This window comes from Ascaphus truei, chromosome 6, assembly GCF_040206685.1.
Source record: "Ascaphus truei isolate aAscTru1 chromosome 6, aAscTru1.hap1, whole genome shotgun sequence".
Lineage (NCBI taxonomy): Eukaryota > Metazoa > Chordata > Amphibia > Anura > Ascaphidae > Ascaphus > Ascaphus truei.
Window position 1 is genome coordinate 54,118,578 of NC_134488.1, and position 27,877 is coordinate 54,146,454.

The window sequence follows — 27,877 nt, forward strand, 5'->3', positions numbered from 1 at the left end:
GTGTGTGTGTGTGTGTGTTATAGGAGAAATTATTTGTGCAGCTCGCAAGAAGCTGTAAACACAAATATTTCACAAGAGAATTTCCACTTCTATTCCCAAATGGCAGGAGTCAACTGACAACCATATTGATCGTTACACAAGCGATCGTGATTGTGGTGCTGCCATCTCCATGACAGTCAGGTGCTGTGAATCTCCTAGTAGCACAGAGGTTTATCTGGCTAACGAGCCTGTATAGTTACATGGCTATAATATTTAACAAAACAGACCATTATAACCTTGCTAGTTTGTCGTACATACCTCAACTGATTGTAACATCTTTATTTTAGATTCGAGGTGGGAAGTTGATGATGTCCAATACCAGAAAGAGTGATGCTGGAATGTATATTTGTGTTGCTACAAACATGGTGGGGGAACGAGACAGTGAACCTGCACAACTTGTAGTCTTTGGTATGTTCAAAAGAGAAGTAGAACAATATTAATAATGAAGTAAACAGCTTGTTCCTTTTCTATGAATATGGAAGGGATCAATGTACAGTATGAGTTAAAAGCATAAGATATACATTTGTTCTGTTGGGGGAAACTGAGGAACAAATGTAAAGATTAGTGAGTATGAAGAGAAAAACATGAATATTGATTTTATTGTTGGAAAAGATTAAACCACAAATGCAACACTGAATGTAAAGTAGATAATTTCCCATTACAAGTTCATCAGTCATACCTATTCCAGCATTCCACCATTATATAGTTTATTTAACATTTTCTTTGACGTTGTGTATCCACAAAGGGAAAATAAATGATTTGCCTTTCAAGCAATATATGTAGAGACTACAAGCTCCTGTAGTGAGTTTTAGTGTTTTTTTTTCTCCGGCGAACAGTCTACAATATATTTTAATGATTTATATGAGGTTAGACAGAGAAAGAAATCAAAACTTTATGCTTCTCTTTTCTTTCTCTGCTTTGGCTGAAATAAATATCCATAGACCTAGAATTTAAAAACCACAGATATTTGCAGCAACACAGTGTTTATGCAAAATAAACTAAATTACACAATGTGTCATTTTGCCTTAGAGACACATAATTGGTGCAATTTTTCCAATAGTGACTTAAGCGGGAAGTCCAACCTAGGACGAAAGTGAATTAAGGACATTTGTACTTGTAATAGGTTGAGAGTTGCTGATTGTCACCTTTAAAAAGGAAAAAGTATACAGGCATACCCCGCATTAACATACGCAATGGGACCGGAGCATGTATGTAAAGCGAAAATGTACTTAAAGTGAAGCACTACCTTTTCCCCACTTATCGATGCTTGTACTGTACTGCAATCTTCATATACGTGCATAACTGCTGTAAATAACACATGTATAACAGGCTCTATAGTCTCCCCACTTGCGCACAGCTTCGGTACAGGTAGGGAGCCGGTATTACTGTTCAGGACGTGCTGACGGGCGCATGCGCGAGCTGCCGTTTGCCTATTGAGCGAGATGTACTTACTCGCGAGTGTACTTAAAGTGAGTGTCCTTAAACCGGGGTATGCCTGTAAATATTTTTAAATCATTTTTAAACTTTTAAGATTTCCATGGCAAAACAATGACACTTACTTAAAGGGTGATTTCATATTTTTATGGAAGCGAAATTACACTGTTAAGTTTAAAATAGTAATAAAAAAAACCATTTGAGCCACTAGGTTCAACTGGCCCTTTTAAACCCTTTGCTGCAGATGGACATGCATCACACTGCTTTATGCTATTCAATGCATTGAATGTCCTAATGGCAGTAAAAGGTTTAACGCTTTTGTCTATAAACTCTTTTTGATTAAAAGTTCTTTAGTTGATATACATTGAATACAAGTGAGCAGTATTTTAGCTTTACTCCAAGTATAAATAAACTGGCCTTGACTTGAGTATACAAGTGAAGCAGGCTTCATTGTCCCATCTGGTGTCTTATGGTGGGATATTCTGTGACCCTCTGCACCAACACTGCCAGTGAATCCTATGGAAACTCTGATATTCTGCTTTGTGATATTCATCCGCTACATCTGTAGGTTTGGCTTTTTTCAAAGCAGGGAGGTTTCAATTAGTTACTGTCAGAGTTGACGCATGGAGTTCATTTATGTTGCCCTAAATATGTATCACTATTTTCCTAATATGTCTTATTTTCATGTATTATACTGGCAGAGCGGCCCACGTTTGTTAGAAGACCCATAAATCAGGTTGTCCTAGCAGACGACACAGTGGATTTTCAGTGTGAGGTACAAGGAGACCCTGTGCCTACAGCTCGCTGGCGCAAAGAAGAAGGAGAACTACCACGAGGACGGTAAGATTCTGCTAGGCAACATAAATATTTTTTGCAAAGCACAACATGTATGTATGTACGTATGTATGTCTTTATATAGCGCCCCTAATGTACATAGTGCTTCACAGTAGTAATACACGTGACAATCATATAAATAACAAATAACTGCAAATAACAGATCATGGGAATAAGTACTTCAGACATAAATGTAACATTGTGGAAGAGGAGTCCCCGCTCCGAAGAGCTTACAATCTAATTGGTAGGGAGAACGTACAGAGACAGTAGGAGGGCATTCTGGTAAGTGTGTCTGCAGGGGACCACGCTTTACATCAAATAAATGCATCCACATAAACTTAGCATCAAATTAATGGCCTTTAACACTTTATAAATACCATTCAAATATGGTGCATGGTCCTTCTGTTGCAATATTGTGTCCTCTTGTAGTCCTTTGTATCAATACTGTAGTGCATTTTCAGAGTCTCTCTTTTGAATTAAAGGTATGAAATTCGTAATGACAATACTTTGCGGATCTCTCGAGTCAGTGCAGAGGATGAAGGGACCTACACCTGTGTCACTGAAAATAGTGTTGGCAAATCAGAGGCCTCCGGATCACTTGGAGTCCATGGTAAGACTTGCCTACTGTGGCCAGTTCCACTGAAGCTTTTAACACCTTCAGTGTTGGAGGGGGCTGCATTGTGCTGTTCAGCCCTCCAGCACTGAAAAGGATAATAATTTGGGTACTGGAATTTATTTTGTCATTTTAATTATTTAAATCTATTAAAATAAAAATCTATGAATTGTTTTACTAGTTTATTATTGAAAAAAAAAATAACATTCCTCTTTAATATTTTAATAGTACAGTGTCAAATGTTTAGTGTCGGTCTTACAGTACATGTCACACAGCATTTTTTGACAAACTTTTTCATCTACATTTATATAAACAAATCACACTAGGCTAGTTATATTGAAAATATTGAATGATTTAAAAAAAAATATTTGTGAAAAAGGGATTTATTTTTACACTGAAGAAATATGTAAAGACTAAAATTCCGCTTCATCCAATCTCCCTGCTCGTTTGTGTTTCTGTGCTCTGTGTGGATTCAGGGTATAATGTTTACCAACAAAGTAATGCACCCACTTTGTGGGTATTTTAGACGTTAGGATTCACACATTTTTCATCTAACACCTTCATTTGTGTAAATGTGGTTGTAGAAGCGTATTCATTGCCATAAAATAATTTTCATAGCATTATCTTGAGGTTTTTCTCTTCATATTATCGTTTTAAAGCATTCACAGTATTTTAATTCAATCCAACTCATTTCATGCTTTTTGTTTTACTTTTGTTTTCTCTTTGTTCCAGTCGGCCCATTCCGTAAGTAACCATTCCATTTCATTACATGCATGCTAAAAGGGTTATGGGTGTCAGAAATTGCTGAACAAGTGCATGTTATTTTAAAGGTGCAGTTCCCCTGAAAATGATCCATCCAGAACATTATCTAAATACATTGCCTTTTAAAGCAGGTTACTAACTTTTGTTTTTATTATTGGATTTTAGTTCACATTTTATTTCAAGAGACCAAAAGTCTGCAGTGGAGTGGTGACAAGGCATCCTTTGCTGTTTATTCCCACTTGGCTCACCTGGCCAAGCAGCACAGAGCTGTTTTCCATACAGACCTCAAAGAGACATAAAAAAAACAATTTCACTGACTGTAACCATAGTTACATACTTAAGAAATTGTTTTATCCACAGCCTCCCAAATAAAGCTCCTTCAAGTTCAGTGATGTCATAGAATGGAATGGGCTACCGATCATGTTAACTTCAGTTACATAGTTACATAGGAGATGAGGTTGAAAAAAGACATACAGGCATACCCCGCATTAACTTGCGCAATGGGACCGGAGCATGTATGTAAAGCGAAAATGTACTTAAAGTGAAGCACTACCTTTTTCCACTTATTGATGCATGTACTGTGCTGCAATCATCATATACGTGCATAACTGATGTAAATAACGCATTTGTAACAGTCTCTATAGTCTCCCTGCTTGCGCACAGCTTTTGTACAGGTAGGGAGCGGGTATTGCTGTTCAGGACATGATGACAGGCGCATGCGTGAGCTGCCGTTTGCCTATTGAGCGACATGTACTTACTCGCGAGTGTACTTAAAGTGAGTGTCCTTAAAGCGGGGTATGCCTGTATGTTCTTCGAGTCCAACCTATATTAAATTTAGACGACAGATACTTATCCTATATTTGTATTTACAGTTCTGGACTCATTTTTCAGAATAAAACTCAGTTTAAAATCCAGTAAGCAGGGCTAAAATAGTGGAAACAAACACCCTTTACAGTACAGTGAAGAAGTCTTTAACAAATGAATTTGCAGAGGATATTGCACCTTTAATGTTTTATAAATTTACGAAACAGAACTGAAAATAATTACGTAAGTTGCTGCATTTTTTTAAGATTGGATGACCCAAGTTCAGTCAACAGTCAAATCAAACAGGGTAGGTTTTCCAGGCAATACATATTTAGTGATGATATGTACTTATCCAAATACACAATCAAAGAAAATATGGCCTTGTGTACTGAACTTTTCCCACCTTGGTCTAAGACAAATTAAATACATTTTAGAATATACAAGTTGTCAATCAAACTTAAAAATGAGTGTTTCCCTCAGTGAACATTTTTTTTAAAATTTTGCTCTGTTTCTACTCAAAGCACTAAGTATAAACTAACCCAAATCTGTACATCATGCAGTTTAAAATGTATTCACCTTACAGGGGAAGGGAACCTGAGGAGTCCATTTAAATAGTTTGTGCTTTGGATTTAATAAAGGGATCAGTGGGAAAAATCTGGTATGAGTTAACCAATTAATTAGGTGTTATACAGCTGTAAATTTATTGCAGGTAGTAAACTTTTAATTCCAACACTTTACCTCTAAACTGGGGGTTTCCCAGGATATGAACCATAGTCCCCTAACTTTTCGGGAATACCCTGGATCACGATCAATGAGCAGGTTTGACCACTTGCCAAATGGACACAAAAAGACTGCAAGAGTCAGGACTCGCTCCCGTAGCCAATAGATAGTTGCAATGTCTTCAGAGATAACATTACAATTTTTTATTTCTGACCTTGCGGTTATATTTGTAGTTCTGTTTGTGTTCAAATCAACACAGAAAACTGCAAATATCTCAGGAGCCAGGGAATCCTTGGATGTCTGGGGACCATGGGTTAGGTGTGGGGGGCCCTTCAGTTAGTTAAGCTAAAACATTTTAAATATGTTTTGGGAGGGATGGCTGATTTAATTCCTTCATTGTTGGAGGGTCTTGCCACATACCTTACCATGGCCTCTCTCGGACAATGACATAATTCCTGTGATGTCAACAGAAGGGAAGGGGTGTGCTGACCATGATTTGCAGGGGAAAAGGCGTTAAGCGACATAACGCACGTAATGGCCTCTAGGGTACCATACATTTGGACGTACAACAGCTTTGAAGAGAGTTAGTATGATACCTGAACGAATCACGAACAAAATCAGCAGATTTTGTTGTGCCTTATCTTAACATAAGTCACATTTTGAACAAATGGTTAAAATGGTACAGAATGTTTTACATATCTCAGAGCATTCAATTAATTAGAACTCCAATGCATGGGAGAAGTTGCTAAAAAAACATCATGTAAAAACCATGGCAGTGTATCCAGTCCTTAGAGGGTTAAGCTAGAATTCAATCTTTAATCGTTATAGTTAAAGGACTAACAGCTGTGCTTCTGATCTGAGATCATATTCTTGCACTGTTTATTTTGTCATACTTTAACCAGACAGCTAATACAATCCAATTTCCTGCTTTTGTAATGCCATCACACCTTATCAGCAGAATGTGGCTTCTGTACAGGAATAAAAGCAGCCCTGATCTGATGTCTTAGGTCACTTTCAAACCTCAACTGTTTTGTTTGAAGTGGTAAAGAGCCGAAAGGGCTAGAGAATAGAATGACTTTCCTGATACCTGAGTGTTCTTAATCTAACTTTCTGACTCGTCATCCTTACACTTTATGGTTTCTTGCTTTCCCTTTGAAGCATGGTGCATGTGGGCTACAAAAGGACATGTTTATCAGCAATAATTAACCAAAAATGTTTCCCTTTGCTGTTTATTTCCATTTTTATTTAATGAACAGCCCTTTTAGAGGCACATACTTTGCTTCTAATATGGAAAACATTTGAAAGGGTGCAGTTTATGTTGTGCTAGCAGAGTTTTGTTCATTGTTGCTCTTATATCAGATGTAACACAAAATGTATTGTACTTATACTGTAATTATTTCACTTACCTGCACGTAGATTTGAATTTTTTTTCCATATGGGGCCTTTTTAACACTGAGGTACAGTATAAGAGATGAAAAGAAAAAAAAACATTATTTGTAAACAAGAAGATAACAATTAGCTACAGAATAGAAAAAAAAAACCTATTTGGCAAATAGATTTAACCAAACAGATTTTCCACTTGACACAATACTTGAGAATATAATTGACAAGAGTTTAATTTGCTGTCCCACTTTGGGATCTAAATGCATTGATGGGTTTAATGGTTAAAATCTTTGTGAAAGGAGCAGAGCGCTATGAATCTGTTGGCTTGTTTTAGAAAGCTGGAAAGTTTTTATTTACGGACAAGAATAATGTAATCATATGTAAACATGCACTTTCCCTTTCAGTTGATCAAGTAGGAAAGTATAAGGTACTTAAAATTTTAAATACAGTAACACAAAGAAGAGGGAGGAGAGAAAGGAGCTAAAACAGCTCCCAAGTCTAAATTAACGTTGTTTGCAAACATTTCCATGGCAACTTTCACAATTATTTGATATAATATACCGTACATATTTTTTTCCCCCCGAAAAAATAAAGCCATCAGACATCAAGATAAACGTCACTTATCACGTACCACTTGCTTGTTCTGTCCGGCATACAACTTTAATGGCATGGATGCATTTTCTTTTATATAACTTTTATTGCTTGTTACTAGAAGCCTTTTAAACAATGGCAAGTCTCATTAAATGAGACTAGACACAATTTGTAATAATTCTTTCTCCCTTGAAGAAGCCATTACATCAACATTTACCAACATGGTGCATCTCTTATCCCACCCCACGGAGATCGATAAGAAACATCCACTGGTCTTGAGTCTTTAAATAAATGCTATTACAGTTGGCTCATTGAGCATCCATCAATATTCAGTGTATGGATTAATTCATATGTTCATTAGCGAAGAATCTGCTATCATCAGCATAAGAATAGCACACCTGAACCACACAATTAGTAAAGGGTGCACCACAAATACTTTACAGCCTTTGTAAAAATAATCTCATTGTTAGTTTGTGGATAGCACAGAGGAGAGAGAGGCTGAGACTTGATTAGCATTTGTAAAGCCTTAATTTATTTGCTTGCATCGTGTGTGTGTGTGTGTGTGTGTGTGTGTGTGTGTGTGTGTGTGTGTGTGTGTGTGTGTGTGTGTGTGTGTGTGTGTGTGTGTGTGTGTGTATGTATGTGCATGTATGTGTACATTATATATACATATATATATATATATATATATATATATATATATAGATAGTGCAGAATAAATGAGTACTTCAGTATTAGGTGATATCTTTTTTTTTATTTAGACTAACAATTGTATTTGTTTGTACCAAGATTATACCGTATGTCAAGGACCTGTAAAATGTAATCATTTTCTGGTTCAACTGATTTGACTGAAATGCATTCTTTATACTGTACCTACATGCCCCCCAAAAAAGGATTTATTGATAATGACCTAAAACCAACAATTAAGACACATTTACCAGTAAAGGGTTATAAAGTGCACCATAAAAGTACAGTACCATAGATTATAGGGATGTCTCCACTATTGCCCAATCTCATAATGTTCTTGCTTGTTTTATGTACGTATAGTTCCTTACTTAAATCTTATTCTCCCGTTAATCACTCAATTACAGTTCCTCCTCAACTGGTGACCCGTCCTCGTGACCAAATAGTAGTTCAGGGGCGTACCGTGACATTTCAGTGTGAAACTAAAGGAAACCCACCACCAGCTGTGTTTTGGCAAAAAGAAGGAAGTCAGGTAAGTGTGTTATTTACCTTCTTGAAAAAAAGAGGGAAGGTTGTAGTAGGTGACATGCTGACACCTGACGTTATTTTGAATGCGTGCTTCATTATTAGACCAAATGATAAGCATGGTTTTGTGTGATACATAGTTTATTTAAATTTTTGGGGGTCTTGATTTTGCACACTGCGGAGCCAATTACAAGATGGCCGCCACTATATAGGGCTCCTGCGCATGCACGCGCATCCCTGTAATGGCCGCTGCAACTCTGGGGCACTGCACATGCGCGACTTCTGCAAGTTGGCGGCGGCGGCCTGCGAAGGGAGCCGTCGCGGACCTCCGGCGACCCGCTCGCCACCCTAACTGCCATCACACTCCCCAGCCACAGCGCCTTGGGGTGCAATGCAAAGCACCCGATAATCCAACAATACAATGACGTAACAATAATATCAATACAATGAATAATGTTAATTGATGACTAGCTGTAAATGTATATAATATAACTGTGTTGCTATTAAGCTGATGACTTATAGAAACAATGTTAAAAATAATAAAAAGAAAAGAAAATGTCTAAAAAACATGTAAACAAAGTCCAGTACACTGTAACCCGATTGGGTTAACCTAGATAGATCTTCTGGATACTGGCAGCCTTCTTCTTGGGCACATTAAACTCCCCCCACGTAACCTAAACAGAAAAAAGAGAAGAAAAAGCGCTCAATCCTAGTGTAATACCAGTGGATAAAATGTAATGATTCTTTGGACAATAACAATTTAAAACTCACAAACATCCGAAAGTAATGAGCGTTGTCTGAGCAAACTCATGCCCCAACATGCTTCCTAAAGATGTTGCACAGCCCCATCTGTTATGGGATATTCTCCCCTCAATTCCTCTCTCCTGGTGTCGCCCTATATGATGTCCTCCGGCAACCCGTAGTAGTGGTAGAGAGTTCCTGATAATTTTCCAATGAAAGCAAAATTGAAGCAAGAATTGTTCTCTCTGAAATTATATAGCCTTATGTAATACTTTCTAAATTTACAGATGTTAGTAAAGTCCAACCTCCAATTTTCACCCTTCTGAATATGTTAATCAGGAATAATGCATAAAAATGCTGTGCTTAAATTGCCAATTCCATGCTACAAGGGGGAAAAAAAAGGATTTGTTTTACTTCGTTCCTCAAATCAAGTGTGCAATTTTTCTATAAACTTTATTTGTAAAATATATCTATTTGTTTTCTATAAAAATGTTTTATCCACTATTTCCATGTTTCAGATCACTAATGATCTTTATAGATTTTTACCTGTAGTAGGTAACATGCAGTAATGTTTAATTTTTTATTATGCTGATTTATCTGGATTAACGTCCACAAATTATAACCCTGCCTTCCCTTTCTTAGGTGGTAATAACTCTTCGTATTGCATATGTGGTCACTTTAACCAAGCCAAAATGATACTCTGGCCCCTACTGTTTATAGCCTTCATGTTCACTGATCTTGTCGAGAGTGTATTAGATTACCAAAGCGTTATAAAGAACAAAGACAACATCCCCTTATTGAACTGATAACATATGATCCGTTTTCAAAGCAATGTATGAACAATAAAATTGGAATAAAGGGGAAAGGTTTCTTCAGGTGTAATGACCTGCCATTTTTAACTGTTAACCTGCACTATACACACAGCTCATTAATCACATTGACTGAACAAAGCTGTTTACTGAAGCATTCTATTGACACTCACCTCATATATACAAATGTCATTACAAGCAAGAAAGCTTGACACATTTTGCGATGACAAACGTAGTCCAGTTGCAAGCAAAACATTTTTTAATTTGTTGGTCTTTGTCAACAAGTGGACTGCAAACAAAATGGGTTTCTTCGTATTCTGTAGTAAATATCATTATAGCTTTCCCTGTCTTATTAGTTGAATACTTCAGTCGAGTACTACCAGTATAGTTGCAGTTTTTAGTATTATTGGTTCCACCATTTGTTTAGATGTTAGCCATTGATTTGTACCTGGTTATAGCTGGGGATTTTAATATGTATTGGAGGGGAATGGGGGGATTTTGATATGTATTGGGGTAGCGGGGGGATTTTAATATGTATTGGGGGAGTGGGGTGATTTTAATATTTATTGGGGGGAGTGGGGGGATTTTAATATGGAGTGGGGGGAGTGGGGAGATTTTAATATGTATTGGGGGCAGTGGGTTTTTTTAATATGTATTGGGGCAGTGGGGAGATTTTAATATATATTGGGGGTAGCGTTTTTTTTTAAAATATGTATTGGGGGAGCAGAGGGATTTTAATATGTATTGGGGCAGTGGGGGATTTTAATATGTATTGGGGCAGCGGGGGGATTTTTAATATGTATTGGGGGAAGTGGGGTCTTTTTAATATGTATTTTGTGGCAGGGATTTAGTGAGAGTGGGGTAATTGATGGAAGGTGGGGTCGAGTGAGAGGAGGGAGGGAGGGATGGAGTGAGGGAATGAAGAAAAGAGGGAGATATAGTGAGACACAGGGGAGAGAAATACATGTGAGGCGGGGGGCGGAGAGTGAGAGGGGGTGATTAAGGAAGTGGGAGTGAGATGTAGGGGAGAGAAATACATGGGAAGAGGGGGAGAAATAGAGGAGGCTTGTGAGGTGTGAAATGGGGGGGACTCGTGAGGTGTGAAATGGGGGGGGGATCACAATACCGCCGACACTGGGGGATGAGGGGGGCCCCGGAAGTAACTCTAGTCCTGGACCCTGAGAAATCTGTCAGCAGTCCTGTTTACAGCATTTGTACTAAAAACAACTATTGTTGCTTTTTTAAGGGGGGCAATGGAGGTGTGTTAACCAGAGTTTTGGTTACTATTGTTAGACAGTGCGCCTCTGCTTAAAACAGTAATTTTGTAAATAAAGGATTATTTTATTTTAAACATGAGTTTCCAATCTGACTACAAGAACAAATCGCTCAGTCCATTATAAAAGTTTATTTACAAGAACGTTCTTTGAATTGATTTTGTTTTTAGTATGATTATGTCACTAGAAATGGACACTGATGAAACTAGTGACTGGAGACCGTATGCATCTTATTAAAGCACTACTTTATCTAATTGCATATTCCTCATTACACACATTCTCCATATTAGAATGACCACAATTTTTTTAGAAAAATACTTCTTTCAGTTCAACTCCCCAGCCGCTGTGCTCAGCTCTGTGGCAAAACGGCCAGAGTTTGAGCCTCAGTCAAGTCAGAGATTAACCACCCAAGAAGTGACTGTGATGTGAGTGACTATGTTTACAAAAGAGCTTTGACCTGGAGTGTGTCCTTTTGATTTAATAATGGTTATGTATGCAACCTTTCTAAAAACTGATGATGATTTTCCTTTTAAAGGTACTAGTTGAACAGTTGTAATTTTGGGGTACTTGTGGTATACGTTTACAATTTTACATGGGTAATACAAATGTAACAGTGTGTTATTTAAAGAAAAACGTAAACATGTGTTTTACAAAGTGTATTGTGAATGAGGTCTCTTATAGCTGAGATTTATATGTTGGAATGGTAATAGTTTTTATGAAGCCTCTGGTTTTAATTCAGATCATTTGCGTTACAGTTAATGAAACCTATACCAAAAACAATCAACTTGAAAGCCATGTGTAAAGTAGGTTTTCTGCACACGTTTTTAATCAAGCCTGGTATTCACCTTTTAGGATGAGATACCCTAAAACAAACAGCCAGAGCAACACTATCACTCTTAAGTAAACCAAGCTCTGTGTATCCAATGATAAAATACAAATACTGGCCCAACCTGGTGAATGAATAAATCTGTTGGTTGGGCTGAGGCCTGTGTCAAGGCTGCTCGCTTAATGAACCCGCTTAGTTGAGTAGATTTGTTTAGAGAACTAATGTTTAGAAACAGTATTTGCTGTCTGATGAGCAACCACAGTTCTACTAGACTTTAGTTTTTTTTTGTGAATGCAGTAGAAGTGACTAGTGTACAACAGAGCTGATGTCATTATAAGTCACCAATTGTACTTAGATGTCTATGTATTGATTTTATTTAAAAATGTATTTCTTTGGTTATCTATATGGTACAGTATAACCTGCCTCCAGGTAGCCAGCAGTGGGCAAATTGGCAAGTGTACTAAAATGAGCAAACAACCTCAAGAGATAAAGAAGCTTCAAGAGAGTAGATACACACAACAGACCAATTAAGAGAAGTTAAAAAGGAAAAAGAAGCAATTTATTGTGCAATTTTGTCCACGAATAATGCCATAAAAATCCATGTTTAGGGGGAGATTTTTTTTTTAAGCTACATATAAGTTAAATACATATTTAAGTTTTCAGTGGCTTCCTAAGAATTTAGATCTTATTGCAAGATTACTTTACTTTATTTTATGAGTTCTAGGAGGATAATAAAATGTTTGTTTCTAATTATAGATCATATACAAAACTTCCTGCAAAAGTGATTCTCAGGGTCTTCAGTAGAGGAAGTAGATATGAATTCCTTATTATCTTGGTTCATTGATTAAGGTGTACAATCAAGGAGGTGTTGGATTTAGCTGTATGCTATAATTATAGGTGTTTGCATCGTTCAGATAGGAAACTTGTGACTGGACTTACAACTAGAAACTATTTGTGTAAATTTATGTTTAACTGCTTTCTTTTGTATTCTTAGATCCTGCTTTTTCCAAGCCAGCCCCCTCAAACTGCGGGTCGTTTCTCAGTGTCCCCAAGTGGTGAACTGACCATTATCGATGTCCAGACTGGAGACTCTGGCTACTACATGTGCCAAGCTATTAGTGTAGCCGGAAGTATATTGGCTAAGGCCCTTCTGGAAGTTGAAGATGGTAAGCAACTACAAGTACAAAGCGACTTTTGTAAAGAGTTTGTTATTTGAAGTGAAACTTCTTTGCTGGCACCTATAGAGTTTTAAAATACAAATATACTGTTTAAAGCGCTAAACCTAATACTAATACTACAGTGCTGTGCACTAACTAAACTAAGCAGCCTGGTGATCTATTGAGACATCTCTATTATCTCTAACTAATTAAATATACACAAAAATAGATGACAGGACCCGGCGCTAATATATGTGAAAAAACAATAAAAAATGAAAAAATGAAATATATAATGTATATGTAGTCCCAAATGGTGCCAAGTGATGAAATGATAGTTCAATGGTTACAACCTTAAAAGTCCGGTTGGGCACAAACTCAGTTCACAGTTCATCAAAACAGATGGTTCTTCTCATATGTTGTACTTGATCTAGAAGTGACTAGATCACGTGCAGGGGAGAGAATCTGTTCTTTAAACCTTCCTTCCCTGGAAGCCTCTTGATGTCGCACGAACCCCTCGTGGTGTTCCTGGCCTCCGTGGGTATAGAAGGGATCTTTCTGCAGCCCCTGTCTTCAGGAGTCCTGTACCTCTTACTCCGTTTAGGGAACAAAAAGAAGAAGGACAGAGGATTGCGCAGCACAATAAATCTTTAATGGCACTTGCCCAAAACCACGATGAAATACTCACAAAAGAAGGTGAGTTAAAATACAATAAAAAGGTGCTCGGCCCAGCACACACACACAGCCGCCTGAGTCACTGGTAGTCCGCTCCGGTACCGCGTGTACCTCGCGTGTATCCGGCGCTCTAGTGTGACGTCACTATCTTCCGTAAGACTCGCGGCTGGGATGACTGGGACACTGCTCCTTAGGCTCCTCCTTAGACACACACATTCAGAGACACACACATTCAGAGACACACACATTCATAGACACATACATTCAGAGACACACACACACATAGACACACACACAAACACAGAGACACACACACAGAGACACACACACACACACAGAGACACACAGACACACTCACACACACACCCACAGACACACACACACACAGGGACACACACACACAGAGACACACACACACACAGAGACACACACACACAGGGACACACACACACAGAGACACACACACACACACACACACACACACACACACACACACACACACACACACACACACACACACACACACACACACACACACAGAGACACACACACACACAGAGACACACACACACAGGGACACACACACACAGAGACACACACACAGGGACACACACACACAGAGACACACATGAGGAATTCACAGTTAATATAAATATAGAAGTGCAAATAGCTAAAATAGGGGGTGTCTTCCGAGCACGTGCGTTCTAAGTAAAACTTCTTTGTGTTTTGTCACTGAAATTGTGTTTTGATTTTTAATTAAAAACATCACCATCACAAATACAATTCCTGTGACAAAAGACAAAGAATTTTCACTTAAAATGCGCGTGTTCGGCACACACAACATTTTTTATTACAATTGTCTGGATAAATAGTTAAATATTGATATATCTTTAAGTCATAAAACTGTAGACCCAGGAAAGCGTGATGGTCATTTTAGTACAATTTCATATAACAGACTTTCATGAATTTACCCCATAGATTGCTGATGTTTTAATATCTGATAGTTATTACCATATAAATTAAAACCAAATAATGACATGTGTATGTGTCTTTCAGCATTACATTTCCCATCCAAGCTTAGAACTCGATTTCCTGCTGTAAGAACGCCATTTAAGAACAACAACTAGTATTTCTGAGTGTCTTTCTTGGAGCAGGATCTAGTTATATTGGGCATGTTGTGTTGACACTGAATAAATCTGTTTTATGAGGCAGTATGTGTAAAACGTGCATTAACAATTGTATGTATGTATGTCTTTATTTATATAGCTCCATTAATGTACACAGCGCTTCACAGTAGTAATACACGTGACAATAATATAAATAACAAATAATACAAATACAGTAACAGATTATGGGAATAAGTGCTTCAGACATAAAAGTAACATTTAAAGAGGAGTCCCTGCTCTGAAGAGCTTACAATCCAATTGGTACAGTAGGTAGGAAGACAGTAGGAGGGCATTCTGGTACAGTAACTGCATCTGCCCCTTCAACACTCTGCAAACCCTGAATAGACCCTAGCATTGCAATGCAGCAAAACATTTTGACAAGGAAAAGGCACACCTCACTGTTTAGTCTGCACACACTCACTTGGCTCACAACAGCTTCATGGTACATTACCTATGTCTGTGATAATGAACCTGCTATGTATCCCAACTTTGTTCTTTCTTGTGGCCTCATGGAAATCTTACGCTCTCTATCCACCACAAACTCATCCCACATGGACTGCACACAACATCACAATACACTCTGGATTACTCAAAAGCCTTGCACTATTTACTAAATGATGGTGGAGAACTCTGAAAGCCAGCACACCCACCACCGCTCACTCTAATGGCAAATATCACAAATGTACAACTTGCAAACAACTACTCAAATTTCTACTCATACTATTACTCTCTTTAACAGGTGATATTGGACTTAACCCAGGCCCCCCCTTTTCAACTCTGTCCCATACCCCTGAGAATCCCTCCTTCAAATTCCAAAATGGTCTATCTGTCACCCATATAAATATCCGGAGCCTGCAGCCCAAACTGAATGAACTAAGGGTATGGTGTCTTATGCATAAACCCAAAGCCATCATTCTCACAGAAACATGGCTAACCCCTAAAACTCTCGATGCAAATATCGCCATTCAGGGGTACTCCATTTCTATGAAAGATAGGTAAAAGAGAGGAGGAGGGGTGTTATTTTATATTGAAGGCACCTTACAATTTACAGTGTTAAATTGCCCCCCAAGCCTACCCTCTTTTGAGATCCTAGTTCGCAAAATCTGCCTCCCCTTTTCTAAGCCCATCTAAATTGCTGGCATCTACCGCCCCCTAAAGCCCCTCTACAGTCCCTGACTGATATCACCCAGTTTCTTGGCTCCATTTCCTCTTTGATTGAGATGAGTGAGCTGCTAGTTCTTGGGGATTTCAACTACAATTGGCTCGACCCTAAAAATCACAAAATCCAGATACAACTGAAGTCACTTAACCTAACGCAACTCATTTCCCAACCCACACGGACAAACCTGAAATCTCATAACCATTCCTTGTTAGACTGGATTCTCTCCTCAAATCCCATCAGAATCCAATTCTCTGGCATCCTTCCTGACATTTTCAGTGACCATGCAATAGAGTACTGTGTAAGAAAAATGAAACCACCCTAGTCAAGCCCTAAAGGTCTCCTCACTAGAACATTTAGAAACTTTAACCCACAACTGTTTCTGGCTGACCTTACCAACTTATCTTGGTACAGAATCGACTTAATTCCCGACCCTGATTCTGCGTTCGACTATTTCCAATCCAAGTTGTTAAAAAACTGTGATACACATGCTCCACTACGCAGAATAAGAGTATGGGGGGGCCAACCTTCCGTGGGTTACAACTGACCTTAAGCACTCTACCATTTCAGGGATGCCTTGTGGAAAAGCTACAAAGTAACTGGCACTACCAAGTATCTTAATAACTACAGATGCCTGCGGAATATGGGCACAAGGCAAACAAGCATGCAAAAGCACAATATTACTCTGACAATCTTCACTAGAATACATCAAACCCAGCTAACTTCTGGAAGGTTATCAACTATATATTCCAGCCTTCTAGCCATCAACAACCAAGTAATATCACTAAGGAGGATATTACTCTGACAAATCCCACTGACATTGCAAATGCATTCAATGATGACTTTGTGCGGTGTGCTACTAACTTATTAGCGAAACGCAACCCAAACCACAAACATGAACCTAATTCTGAGAGTACCCCTATAGCCCTACCCTCTCCCAACACTGCTCAGTATTTTCAATTTGTCCCAGTATCCAAATAGGAGATTACACAAGCGCTCCTCAAATTAAAACTAAGCAGCCAATGTGGACCTGATTTACTGCAATCCAAGTTCCTAAGCCTTGGTGTCCCAGTCATTGCCAAATCAATTGCTTCCATAGTCAACTCTATTCTGTCTGCAGGCCATATCCCCAAGACCTGGAAAACTGCCAGAGTTGTCCCAATCTTCAAAAGTGGGGACAAAAACACTGTCTCAAACTACAGTCCAATCTCGCTTCTCCCAATACTATCCAAAGTCATGGAAAAATGTGTTCACTCCCAACTATTACTATACCAAGACAAATTTCCCTACTCAATTCCAATCTGGCTTTCGCCCCAAACACTCCACGGTAACTACTCTGCTAAAAGTTTGCAATGCAATCCAGTGTGTAAGGGAACTGGGACAACTCACTTTTGCAATATTCCTAGATTTTGCAAAGGCTTTTGATACTGTTGATCATGTTATCTTGCTTAAACTCCAGTGCTCTGGAATAGGGAAGCATGGTTTAAACTGGTTTCATTCCTACATATCAGGTAGATCCCAACATGTGTCTATCTCAGGCTCTAACGCCAACCCCTTGGATATCACCTGTGGTGTTCTGCAAGGCTCTGTTCTGGGGTCCGTACTCTTCTCAGTGTTCATCAATGATCTTCCTACAGCTTGTAAGGGAGCTTCAATACACATGTATGCAGATGACACAATCTTATATGCACACAGCCCTAGCCTCTCCGACCTTGAACACATACTTCAATCTGACTTTTTGAGACTTGAAAATTGGATTTCCCAAAACAAACTGTTTTTAAACACTGACAAGACTGTAACAATGGTATTTGGGACCAAGGCAACATTTTTTTAAACTTCCAATGGCTGAGCTCCAGATCAGAACCAACGCTAATACCACACTAACTCCTGTTACTAGTTTTAAATATTTGGGCATATAGTTTGACTCCCATTTAACATTTGGGATGCACATTGATACCCTGACATCCAAAACCTATGCCAAACTAGGTGTACTTTACAGGAAGTAAAGTCTGCTGGTCAGAAAGCACATCGCACAGCAGATGCTAATGCCAATTATCGACTATGGGAACATAGTATACGGCTTGGCACCTCAATCTCACCTTAGCAAACTTGACACCCTCTACAATTCAATATGCCGTTTTGTTCTCCAATGCAACTACAACACACATCACTGTGAAATGCTCAAAGAACTAGATTGGTCATCACTTGAGTCTAGGCGCAAAGTTAATCTCTCCTATCTGGTCTTCAAATACTTTCTGTTGAAGCTACCCATCAACTGGAACAACCTCCTCACCCCTACCACATGCAGCACTTATCATCTGAGATCTGACTCCAAAAGACTGTTCATGGTCTCAAGGTTCAGCAAAGTACCTGGCCGCAACTCCTTCTCTTACCGTGAACCCCAAAACTGGAACAATCTACCGGAGACTCTCACAGCCACCACCAGTCTAAGTTCTTTCAAAACTAAAGCTGTCTCTTTAGGCCACAAATATCAATAGTAAACTTAATCACATGTGTGATGATAAGAGACAACCTTATAACAATGATATGTTGGTCCGTTAAAAGGTTTCATACAAAAATGTTTCTAAAATAATTTGGAGACACAATAGATACTTTTTATAGTACTGTACAAAGAGCAAAGACAGCAATTGCTAGACTCCGTTAGCCAATCCAAACAAGTTTATATATAAAAAAAAAATATATATATTTTTTTATCAGACATCAGATCAATATCTGCAGAAACATATTTTATATTGGTCCAAAAAAGGTGTAGAACCAAGAACAAAGTACAGAAAAGTGATAATGGTATTAAAACTGTTATACAGTATAATAAATAATAAAAAAAATTCTAATTAATATATACAAAAATATAAATAATTAAAATAATAGCACAAATTATTTTAATCACGATGGCACCAATGATTATTAGCGTTATTGACTTCCATTATAATCACAAACTATTTTGCTAATACTTTTAATTGAAGAGCTGGCTTCTTATTTATCTATTTTAAATCTAAAAGCAAAAAAAGTTACTACAGTATCTATAGTACTTTATAGTTTTTCGACGCGTTTCTGTACAGCAAGTACTTAATTATTTGCCCTCAATTGACAATTTCATTATGAGTTACTAGAATCGATTACTTTCATTACCTTTTGCTGTCCTGTAGATGGGAATCTGTTCATTGACAGTTTGTAAAAACAACATGATTATCAATTATTTATAGAAATACAGGTCAGCAGAACTTAGTGCCGACTTGCAGCTTAAACAAACCATTGATTAATCATTGACCAGAGCATTTTGCTGATCTAAATGTCTTTTTAACTCCTGAGGGATTAGACAGTACAAGTCATTCATTAGAGGTCCCCTGATTACAAATGTGTTGTATTTTGGCACGGGTGTCTTCCTTCCCTGCAAGACATTAAAGATGCAGTTCCACCTGCTCGGTTTAGAGAAATGGTTTTTAAGGATTCTTTCATCATACTATATGTTTCTATCTCGGTATGTTTTCATTGTTAGCTGATTTTTAGAGCAGCAACTCCCGTCCCATTTTTCCTTTTTTTTTAATAACAATTAGAACCAAAGCGTCATTAGGAATTCAACCATTATTAGCTCTAGGAACCAGTCTTTTCCTGAGGTACTTACCATTATAGTGGGGAATTTATTTCCTTGATACTGAAAGATGACTGCTGGGGTCCTTATGATCTTACAGATTGGCATACTATTATTTATATATAATTTATTTTTACATACTTTAATATATATATATATATATTAATATATATATATATATATATATATATATCTTTTTCCTTGTTTTGTATACTTTTAATGGTGATGCAATTGGATGTGTTCTATAGTCGGAACGAACACATAGTACAGCAAACGCTTCAATAGCTGGCAGCAATAGTTATGTCCCAAAATCACCAAAAATAAAAATTTAATATCTGTAGAACAAGGGTTTCATAACAGTATGATCGATAGTCATAAAAATCACCCTTACCGGAGGAGGGAGGGCGAATCAGCAGGCACCACTGTGCAGGAAAAGATTGCAGATGGCTGGACTGGGCTAAAAATTCTTTATTAGGACATGGATTAAAAAACCAAGAGGAGGGGGACAATCCCCTGCGCCTCTAACGCGTTTCACCCAAGCATGGGCTTTTTCAAAGAGTAATTTTACTCGTGTGCAGTCCCTAGAAATACCGGAAGTAAACCGGACGTGACATCACTCAGCCAATGGGGTGCGAGCGCTCCCGAGGTGGTATGACTGGAGGCTGCGCTCCCAGCTGTAGTGTGTACGTGCAGTACATTTCGGCATTAGGGACATGCGCAATAGACACAGTGCGGGATAAACAAACATAGTGCAAGATAAAAATAAGTGATACATGATTAACATTTGAAACATATAAAATATACATTAATCATAACCATTAGTCCTAGTATGAGTGGTGGATATGTAAATAAAGTATACAAAAGTGTGAACAACATCACTCAAATACAAGACTAATGATCATTTGACAATTTTTGACTATGCATATCTATATGTGAAAATATTGAATTTATGTTTAAACTAATGTTTATATTAATTGGAAATCCAAAAGAACCCTGAATCTACTCGTTTTTTAATTTTGTATTATTCATTAAATCTTTGCTAGATGTTGTCTACATTTACCATAGTCTTGTATTTGAGTGATACAGTGATTTGAGCGGTCACGCGTCATCGGGTGCCTGCGCCCCCTGCACGCGCGTCCAGGGCTCCCCGAGGGAGCCCTGGTGTCCCGCGATGTGGGGGACGGCGGCAGGGGGTTCCAGGGGACCCGGCGGACCCGGCAGCGGGAGGGAGAGCGCCCCGATCGGAGGGCGCTCCTCCGTGTCTTCGGCGCGCGCCCGGCACCCTCTGGCGCGCGCCAGGTTACTGCTGCGGCCGAGAACGGGCAAATGCTCGAATAAACTCGGCCGCAGCAGTGCCTCTCCCATCGTACTTTCAGTGTCTCTTCTGCTAACACCTCCTCCTCCTCTATTGATCTCTCTGTGGGGGTACCCCAGGGCTCTGTCCTGGGACCTCTTCTCTTTTCTCTGTACACACTCTCTCTAGGTGACCTAATAACATATTTTGGGTTTAAATATCACCTTTATGTTGACGACACACAAATATACTTTTCAACACCCGACCTTACACCTGCTGTACAAACCAAAGTTTCTGAATGTCTCTCTGCTATATCATCCTGGATGGCCCGCCGTCGCCTTAAACTCAACATGGCTAAAACAGAGCTCCTCATACTTCCTCCCAAACCTGGCTCTACTACCTTCTTCCACATTACTGTTAGAACTACGATCATTCACCCAGTAGCCCAAGCACGCTGCCTAGGGGTCACACTCGACTCCTCTCTCACATTCGCCCCTCACATTCAAAACATTTCTAAAACTTGTCGCTTTTTCCTCCGCAATATAACAAAGATACGCCCTTTCCTCTGTTGCTCGACTGCTAAAACTCTGACTCAGGACCTCATTCTCTCCCGTCTTGATTACTGTAACCTCCTGCTGTCCGGCCTTCCTGCCTCTCACCTGTCTTCCCTACAATCTATCCTAAATGCTGCTGCCAGAATCACTCTACTCTTTCCTAGATCTGTCTCAGCATCTCCCCTCATGAAACCCCTCTCCTGGCTTCCGATCAAATCCCGCATCTCACACTCCATTCTTCTCCTCACTTTTAAAGCTTTACACTCTTCTGCCCCTCCTTACATCTCAGCCCTAATTTTTCGTTATGCACCATCCCGACTCTTGCATTCTGCTCAAGGATGTCTTCTTTCTACCCCCTTTGTATCTAAAGCCCTCTCCCGCCTTAAACCTTTTTCACTGACTGCCCCACACCTCTGGAATGCTCTTCCCCTCAGTACCCGACTAGCACCCTCTCTATCCACCTTTAAGACCCACCTTAAGACACACTTACTAAAAGAAGCATATGAATAGCACTGTAGATATTCTGAACACATGATACATAAAGCTTTGCCCCCTGCAGACGCACTTACCAGAACTCCCTCCTACTGTCTCTGTACGTTCTCCCTACCTACCAATTAGACTGTAAGCTCCTCGGGGCAGGGACTCCTCTTCCTTAATGTTACTTTAATGTCTAAAGCACTTATTCCCACGATCTGTTATTTATATTATCTGTTATTTATTTGATTACCACATGTATTACTACTGTGAAGCGCTATGTACATTAATGGCGCTATATAAATAAAGACATACAATACAATACAATACAACGTGACGTGAATTGCGTTTCATGCCCTCCCTAAAGGGGAAATTATCAGACTAAGGTAATAACTGTAGTAAGCAGTATAGTGAAAGAATGATTTTAACATCATGATTTCACTTTTTTCTCTTCAGTGACATCAGATCGAATACCACCAATAATTCGCAGAGGCCCAGCCAATCAAACTCTTGCTGTAGACTCTTTAGTGCAAATGCACTGCCATGTGAGGGGCAACCCTCTTCCAAGCATACAGTGGCTTAAAGATGGGAAGAGAATTGTGGGAAGTGACCCCAGAGTCGGCTTACTGGACAATGGAACTTTACAAATCACACATTTACAGGTAGGTTATGGCCAATCATACAACAAGCTTCTTTTAATAAAGAATATAACAAAATAAATGTTTAAGGCAGCAGAACAAACTGCCAGGTTTTAGTTATGTTAAGTAATTAGCTAAGTCGCAGATCGATCCATTCTCCTGTGATTGATCGGCAAAAATTCAGTGTAGCAGAAGAGGACCAAAGATGCAAAGTTCTGTAGGGAAGATCATGTGACCAGGCAGTCACTAGATGTAATTGATGCACTGCTAGAGAGAGGACAGGGCTAAAAAATACTTGCCAGTTGAGCCGCGATAAGCCACTTAAGGGATGATGTCACATCCTTTTGAACTAATGTAACCTATCACATGGTACAGCAACCAATGGAATTGTATTCTATCCCATTGGCTATAATACAATGTGATATAGCCATGTGGTTTTAAGGATGTGAAGTACCTCCCTTGGAGGCGGGTACATGATTCAGCGTCCAATCAGATTGGAGATGTATCATCGGACCCAAAAATGTGACGTCACTGGCCCTGTCTTAGCGGAAGAAGTCGACGTGGCAACATCTGCGTGGTTTTTCTCAAGTGACTGGCATGACAGTCATTCCATTCACTTGAGAAAGACCACGCAGATGGTCAAAATGTTGTGCTGTACTGATTAAATAAATTCCATTTTGTAAATCTGCAGTGCCCTGGATCATCCATTTTTATTCCAATATAAATAGTAACATTATATGTGTACATTTAATGTATACAGAAACAAATCTTAGACATGTTATACACACATTTGTGTTCCCTTGTTTTAGTGCTCAAAGCATAACATGGAACTTATTGGTTAGGCATTTACGGAATAAAATGTGTTCATCTTTTGGCGTGTAATGGCCTAATTCGAGTTGTGGTTCCCTATGGGTTATATGATAAAATGGCATGACCTATTTGACATTCTATTTTTCATCTAAATGGAGAAAAAAAATTGAAGGATCATGGGAGATAAATTATCATTTCAAGCTTGAAACAGCACGGGGAAAAACACAGCTCCTATCCTTATGCATTCTATTAATAAAAATTATGAAATAATATTGAAATAGATTTATTTAGGGTTTCTTTTCTTGATATATATTCACCCATTTTTAAATGTCAGTGTCAGCTAATATTGTTAACCATTAGTCGATTTAAATGTTATCTGGGTTATGAATTTAGTTCCGTATGTATCTTTGTATCGATGTAATTCAAGGTTTTATTAGTTTCATCCTGAAAACTTAGTTTTATTGCAGGTTTTTTTATACCTTTTAATCAATCATCATGAGAACACTATTAATAAATAAAATCAAACAGTACATAACTTTTGACGTAGTTGAAGAAGAGACTTGCGAGGTTTTGAAAGCTGAGTGCACTATCATTTCATTAGTAAAGAACTGTAGGGCTGAACCATTAAAAGCTTTTACAACCTGTAACTTTGTTTTTGAAAATTCTGGTCAATCTTTTTTTTACAATAAATATTTTATTGCTTATGGGAAAAAAAAACGAAATGTCTAAAGGTTAAAAGTACAATTTACAATGAATATGAACATGCAAAGTAAAACATAACAACAAATATACTGTATGAACAATTACAATTGTGATAATAAAGAGAATGCAAAAAAATAATTATATGATGATTGAGAATAGCATTCTGGCATGATCCTTTAGAAAAAGAGAGAGAAAAGGTGTACAGTACATGTGGATTTTACAATATAACTGTAGCCCTCTTACCCCCACCCTAAGTGAGATTGAGGTGGGTAGGTGTATCTGACTACTTATCAGTGTGGTGCTGTACAGGCATACCCCGCTTTAAGGACACTCACTTTAAGTACACTCGCGAGTAAGTACATATCGTCCAATAGTCAAACGGCAGCTCACGAATGCGCCTGTCAGCACGTCCTGAACAGCAAAGTTGAACTCCCTACCTGCACCGAAGCTGTGCGCAAGCAGGGAGACTATAGAACCTGTTACAAATGCATTATTTACATCAGTTATACACGTATATGATGATTGTAGTACAGTAAATGCATGGATAAGTGGGAAAAAGGGAGTGCTTCACTTTAAGTACATTTTCACTTTACATACATGCTCTGGTCCCATTGCGTACGTTAATGCGGGGTATGCCTGTACCTGTTTTGTATCCAGAAGGGCTGAGCTTCCGCCACGGGGAACCTGGGGCAATACAATACTATGGACAACCACTTACAATAGGTGCAGCGCCTCCACCTGCGATGGCTCCCACCAGAGGGGGAGTGGTTCCTCGCAGGACAATCAATAACCACATACAACGGAATTGATAATGACTAATACCTTTACTACTATGCATAGAATGAATACAACATCAACACATAACAACAGGTGTCCCTCGCTAAGGGCAACCTGACCAGGGCGTCTCGCCGGATGCTAACTTGCACTACAGCAGTAGCCCACACTCTATGCGTCGCGGCGGATGCTACCACCTTAGGCGCCTCGGCGGACGCTAACACATAGGCGTCACGGCGGACGCTAACCTTATGTGTCACGGCGGACGCTAACCTTATGCGTCACGGCGGACGCTAACCTTATGCGTCACGGCGGACGCTAACCTTCCAAAGAGTGATCCCACCCTGTGTCCAGTAACCCCAACCCAATGTCTCGCACTCCCAAGTCATATACCAATATGTGTGTGTGACTGCGCAGCCACTATGTCTGGTGATAGGCCTTGTTGGTGCACGTGTGTTTGTGGGTTACCTGCCCGGGCTCCAGCCACGGGTGCTGCTATACCACTGGGGTTGGATCCGCCGGGATATCCTCCTACGCGTGGGGTGAACTCCGGCGTGGATAATATCACCGCAGCTCCGCACAGTCTTTACTTTGGCTAGGGTCTGTCTGCTACCAGCAGGCCGCAGTCACTGCTGGCTTGGTCTCCGTGGAGATAGTCCAGCTCCCTCTTAGCAACCGATCAATGTTCGTGGTACACTACTAGCCAATAGATAATGGGGCAGGGTCCCTAACCTAGGGCCTGTCCCTACAATACTCAGCTAGGATGACTCAGGGCTGTCTGGGGCCTATGGGATTGCTGGCCTAGTGCAGAGAGTCACTGACCCCTGCACCCTACCTCCTTCCCCTAGCTGCTCCAGTCACCAACTGCTGGTGCAAAAACCCCGCGAAATGTATCCATTCCCTGCAAGCAGGGAGCTCCTGCAGCCCTATTGGCTCCCTGGCGTCACATGGGGTTCCCTAAGGCTCATGGGATCTGTAGTCCCTGGCCAATCCCTTCCCTGGTAGGCTAGGGCTTCGCGGGCTTACCTCTGCGCATGCGCGAGCTATCTTCCAATGGCGGCGCCCTGCTCCGCGGACCGCCGAGACCCCAGCAACGCGATCGCGGCCTCGTCAACCGGCCCGACCGCGTCCCTGGCAACCGGCCGCAACTACAACCAACGCGCAGCTCGCATAACCGAAGGAGGGGGTGAGTGCGCAAGGGGGAACCTGGCTACATAACATTCAATTAGCTTTCACACCTGTAAAAGCTTACATACATATCCAGCAGGCCACTTTTTCGAAAGTGTTTTCTTGTTTGTTTCTATGCCTGAGATGAGATCCCACAAGTATATTCAAACACCTTTAAAAATATTTTATTGCTCTCTCACACACACACACACACACACACACACACACACACACACACACACACACACACACACACACACACACACACACACACACACACACACACACACACACACACACTTCACATTTTTTGTTGAGTTACAGTAAATCTACAGTTATTCTTTACTATCATAATCTGTGCATCAGTGCAGGTATTTACTTGTATTTCAATACAGCCCTTGAACAAATGGAAAATTATCCCATAGAAATTGAATGTTTGTTTGACGTGGGCCGTAATACATTTTCTCTTAAACAGAAACCCAGGTGACTTGGCAAATATTGAAAATAGCATGTTTTTTTTTATATAACTAATTTAACATTTGTGGCTATGCTTTTGTCTTATAGCCAGTGAAAGTATGAACTCTGAGTGCACTGTCTGTTTCTTTTTTCATCATAGTGCACACATACATATTTAATTCTCTGCTTGCAAATGATTTTGGTGTTGCTGTGCTTGATCTGATGAGAACTTTGTTAATATTTAAAAATGAGCTGAGGCATGATTTTCTGCAGAGAATAAAATGTACTGCAACATATTTTCCCTTCTACAACCAAAGTGAACTAATGCCAGTTTGCCTTTTTTACCCAAATATGAACCCTATAAATATTTACATTTTGTGAGTGCCGATGGTCCCACGGCACTATTGCACCACAGGACATTTGCCACAATGGACAATACCTCCGGTGTTTCTGGTCAGGTGATAACTTCAGCACTGATCACATGACCTGCACACCCCCTGCTCATGGAAACAGAAGAGTAGGTAGCTGCACTTCTGTTTTGATTGGGCCAATCGCTCTGTTGGAGCCGTTTGTCCCGTCAGCCCATAGAAAATTATAATTTCCCCATAAAGTCCACCTTTGTATGCATGAGACCATGAGATACCAGCTACGTCACAAAGATGCTATAAAGGTTTATTCACTTTTAAATGTAGTTTGTAAACATGGTTAGCAGAGACTTGGGAGGGATTTGATTTCCTCTGGCTGCTCCCTATTGGATGATCTCACTGAGTGTTCACCACATTCTTACACAGCCAGAGCCTTCCTCCCCTTACCTTTATTGTCTCTAATAAGAACAGGGTGTAATAAGGGTAATGAAAATATTTGATTGATAAACACTGACAAGACTGTAACAATGGTATTTGGGACCAAGACTACATTTGTAAAGCTTCCAGTGACTGAGCTCCTGATTAGAACCAACGCTAACACCACCCTAACACCTGTCACTAGTTTTAAATACCTGGGCTTATGGTTTGACTCCCACTTAACATTCGGGATGCACATTGATACCCTGACAACCAAGACCTATGCCAAACTAGGGGTACTTTACAGAAACAAATCCTCCCTAAGTCTCCTGGTCAGAAAGCGTATCGCACAGCAGATGCTAATGCCAATTATTGACTATGGAGATATAGTATATGGCTCGGCTCCTCAAACCCACCTTAGCA

The 27,877-nt window shown here is 39.6% G+C and overlaps 1 protein-coding gene across 4 annotated transcripts in view; it reads left to right on the forward strand.

The window, feature by feature from the left end:
* ROBO3 (roundabout guidance receptor 3) overlaps nucleotides 1–27,877 on the forward strand; it is a 223,843-nt gene that overhangs the window by 124,987 nt on the left and 70,979 nt on the right. For all 4 annotated transcript variants that reach the window (XM_075604305.1, XM_075604306.1, XM_075604304.1 and 1 more), the window contains 6 exons: nucleotides 327–447; nucleotides 2,175–2,313; nucleotides 2,790–2,917; nucleotides 8,272–8,396; nucleotides 13,034–13,205; nucleotides 22,582–22,787. In XM_075604305.1, the coding sequence (XP_075460420.1) occupies nucleotides 327–447; nucleotides 2,175–2,313; nucleotides 2,790–2,917; nucleotides 8,272–8,396; nucleotides 13,034–13,205; nucleotides 22,582–22,787 (891 nt within the window). The remainder of the gene's footprint in view (nucleotides 1–326; nucleotides 448–2,174; nucleotides 2,314–2,789; nucleotides 2,918–8,271; nucleotides 8,397–13,033; nucleotides 13,206–22,581; nucleotides 22,788–27,877) is intronic.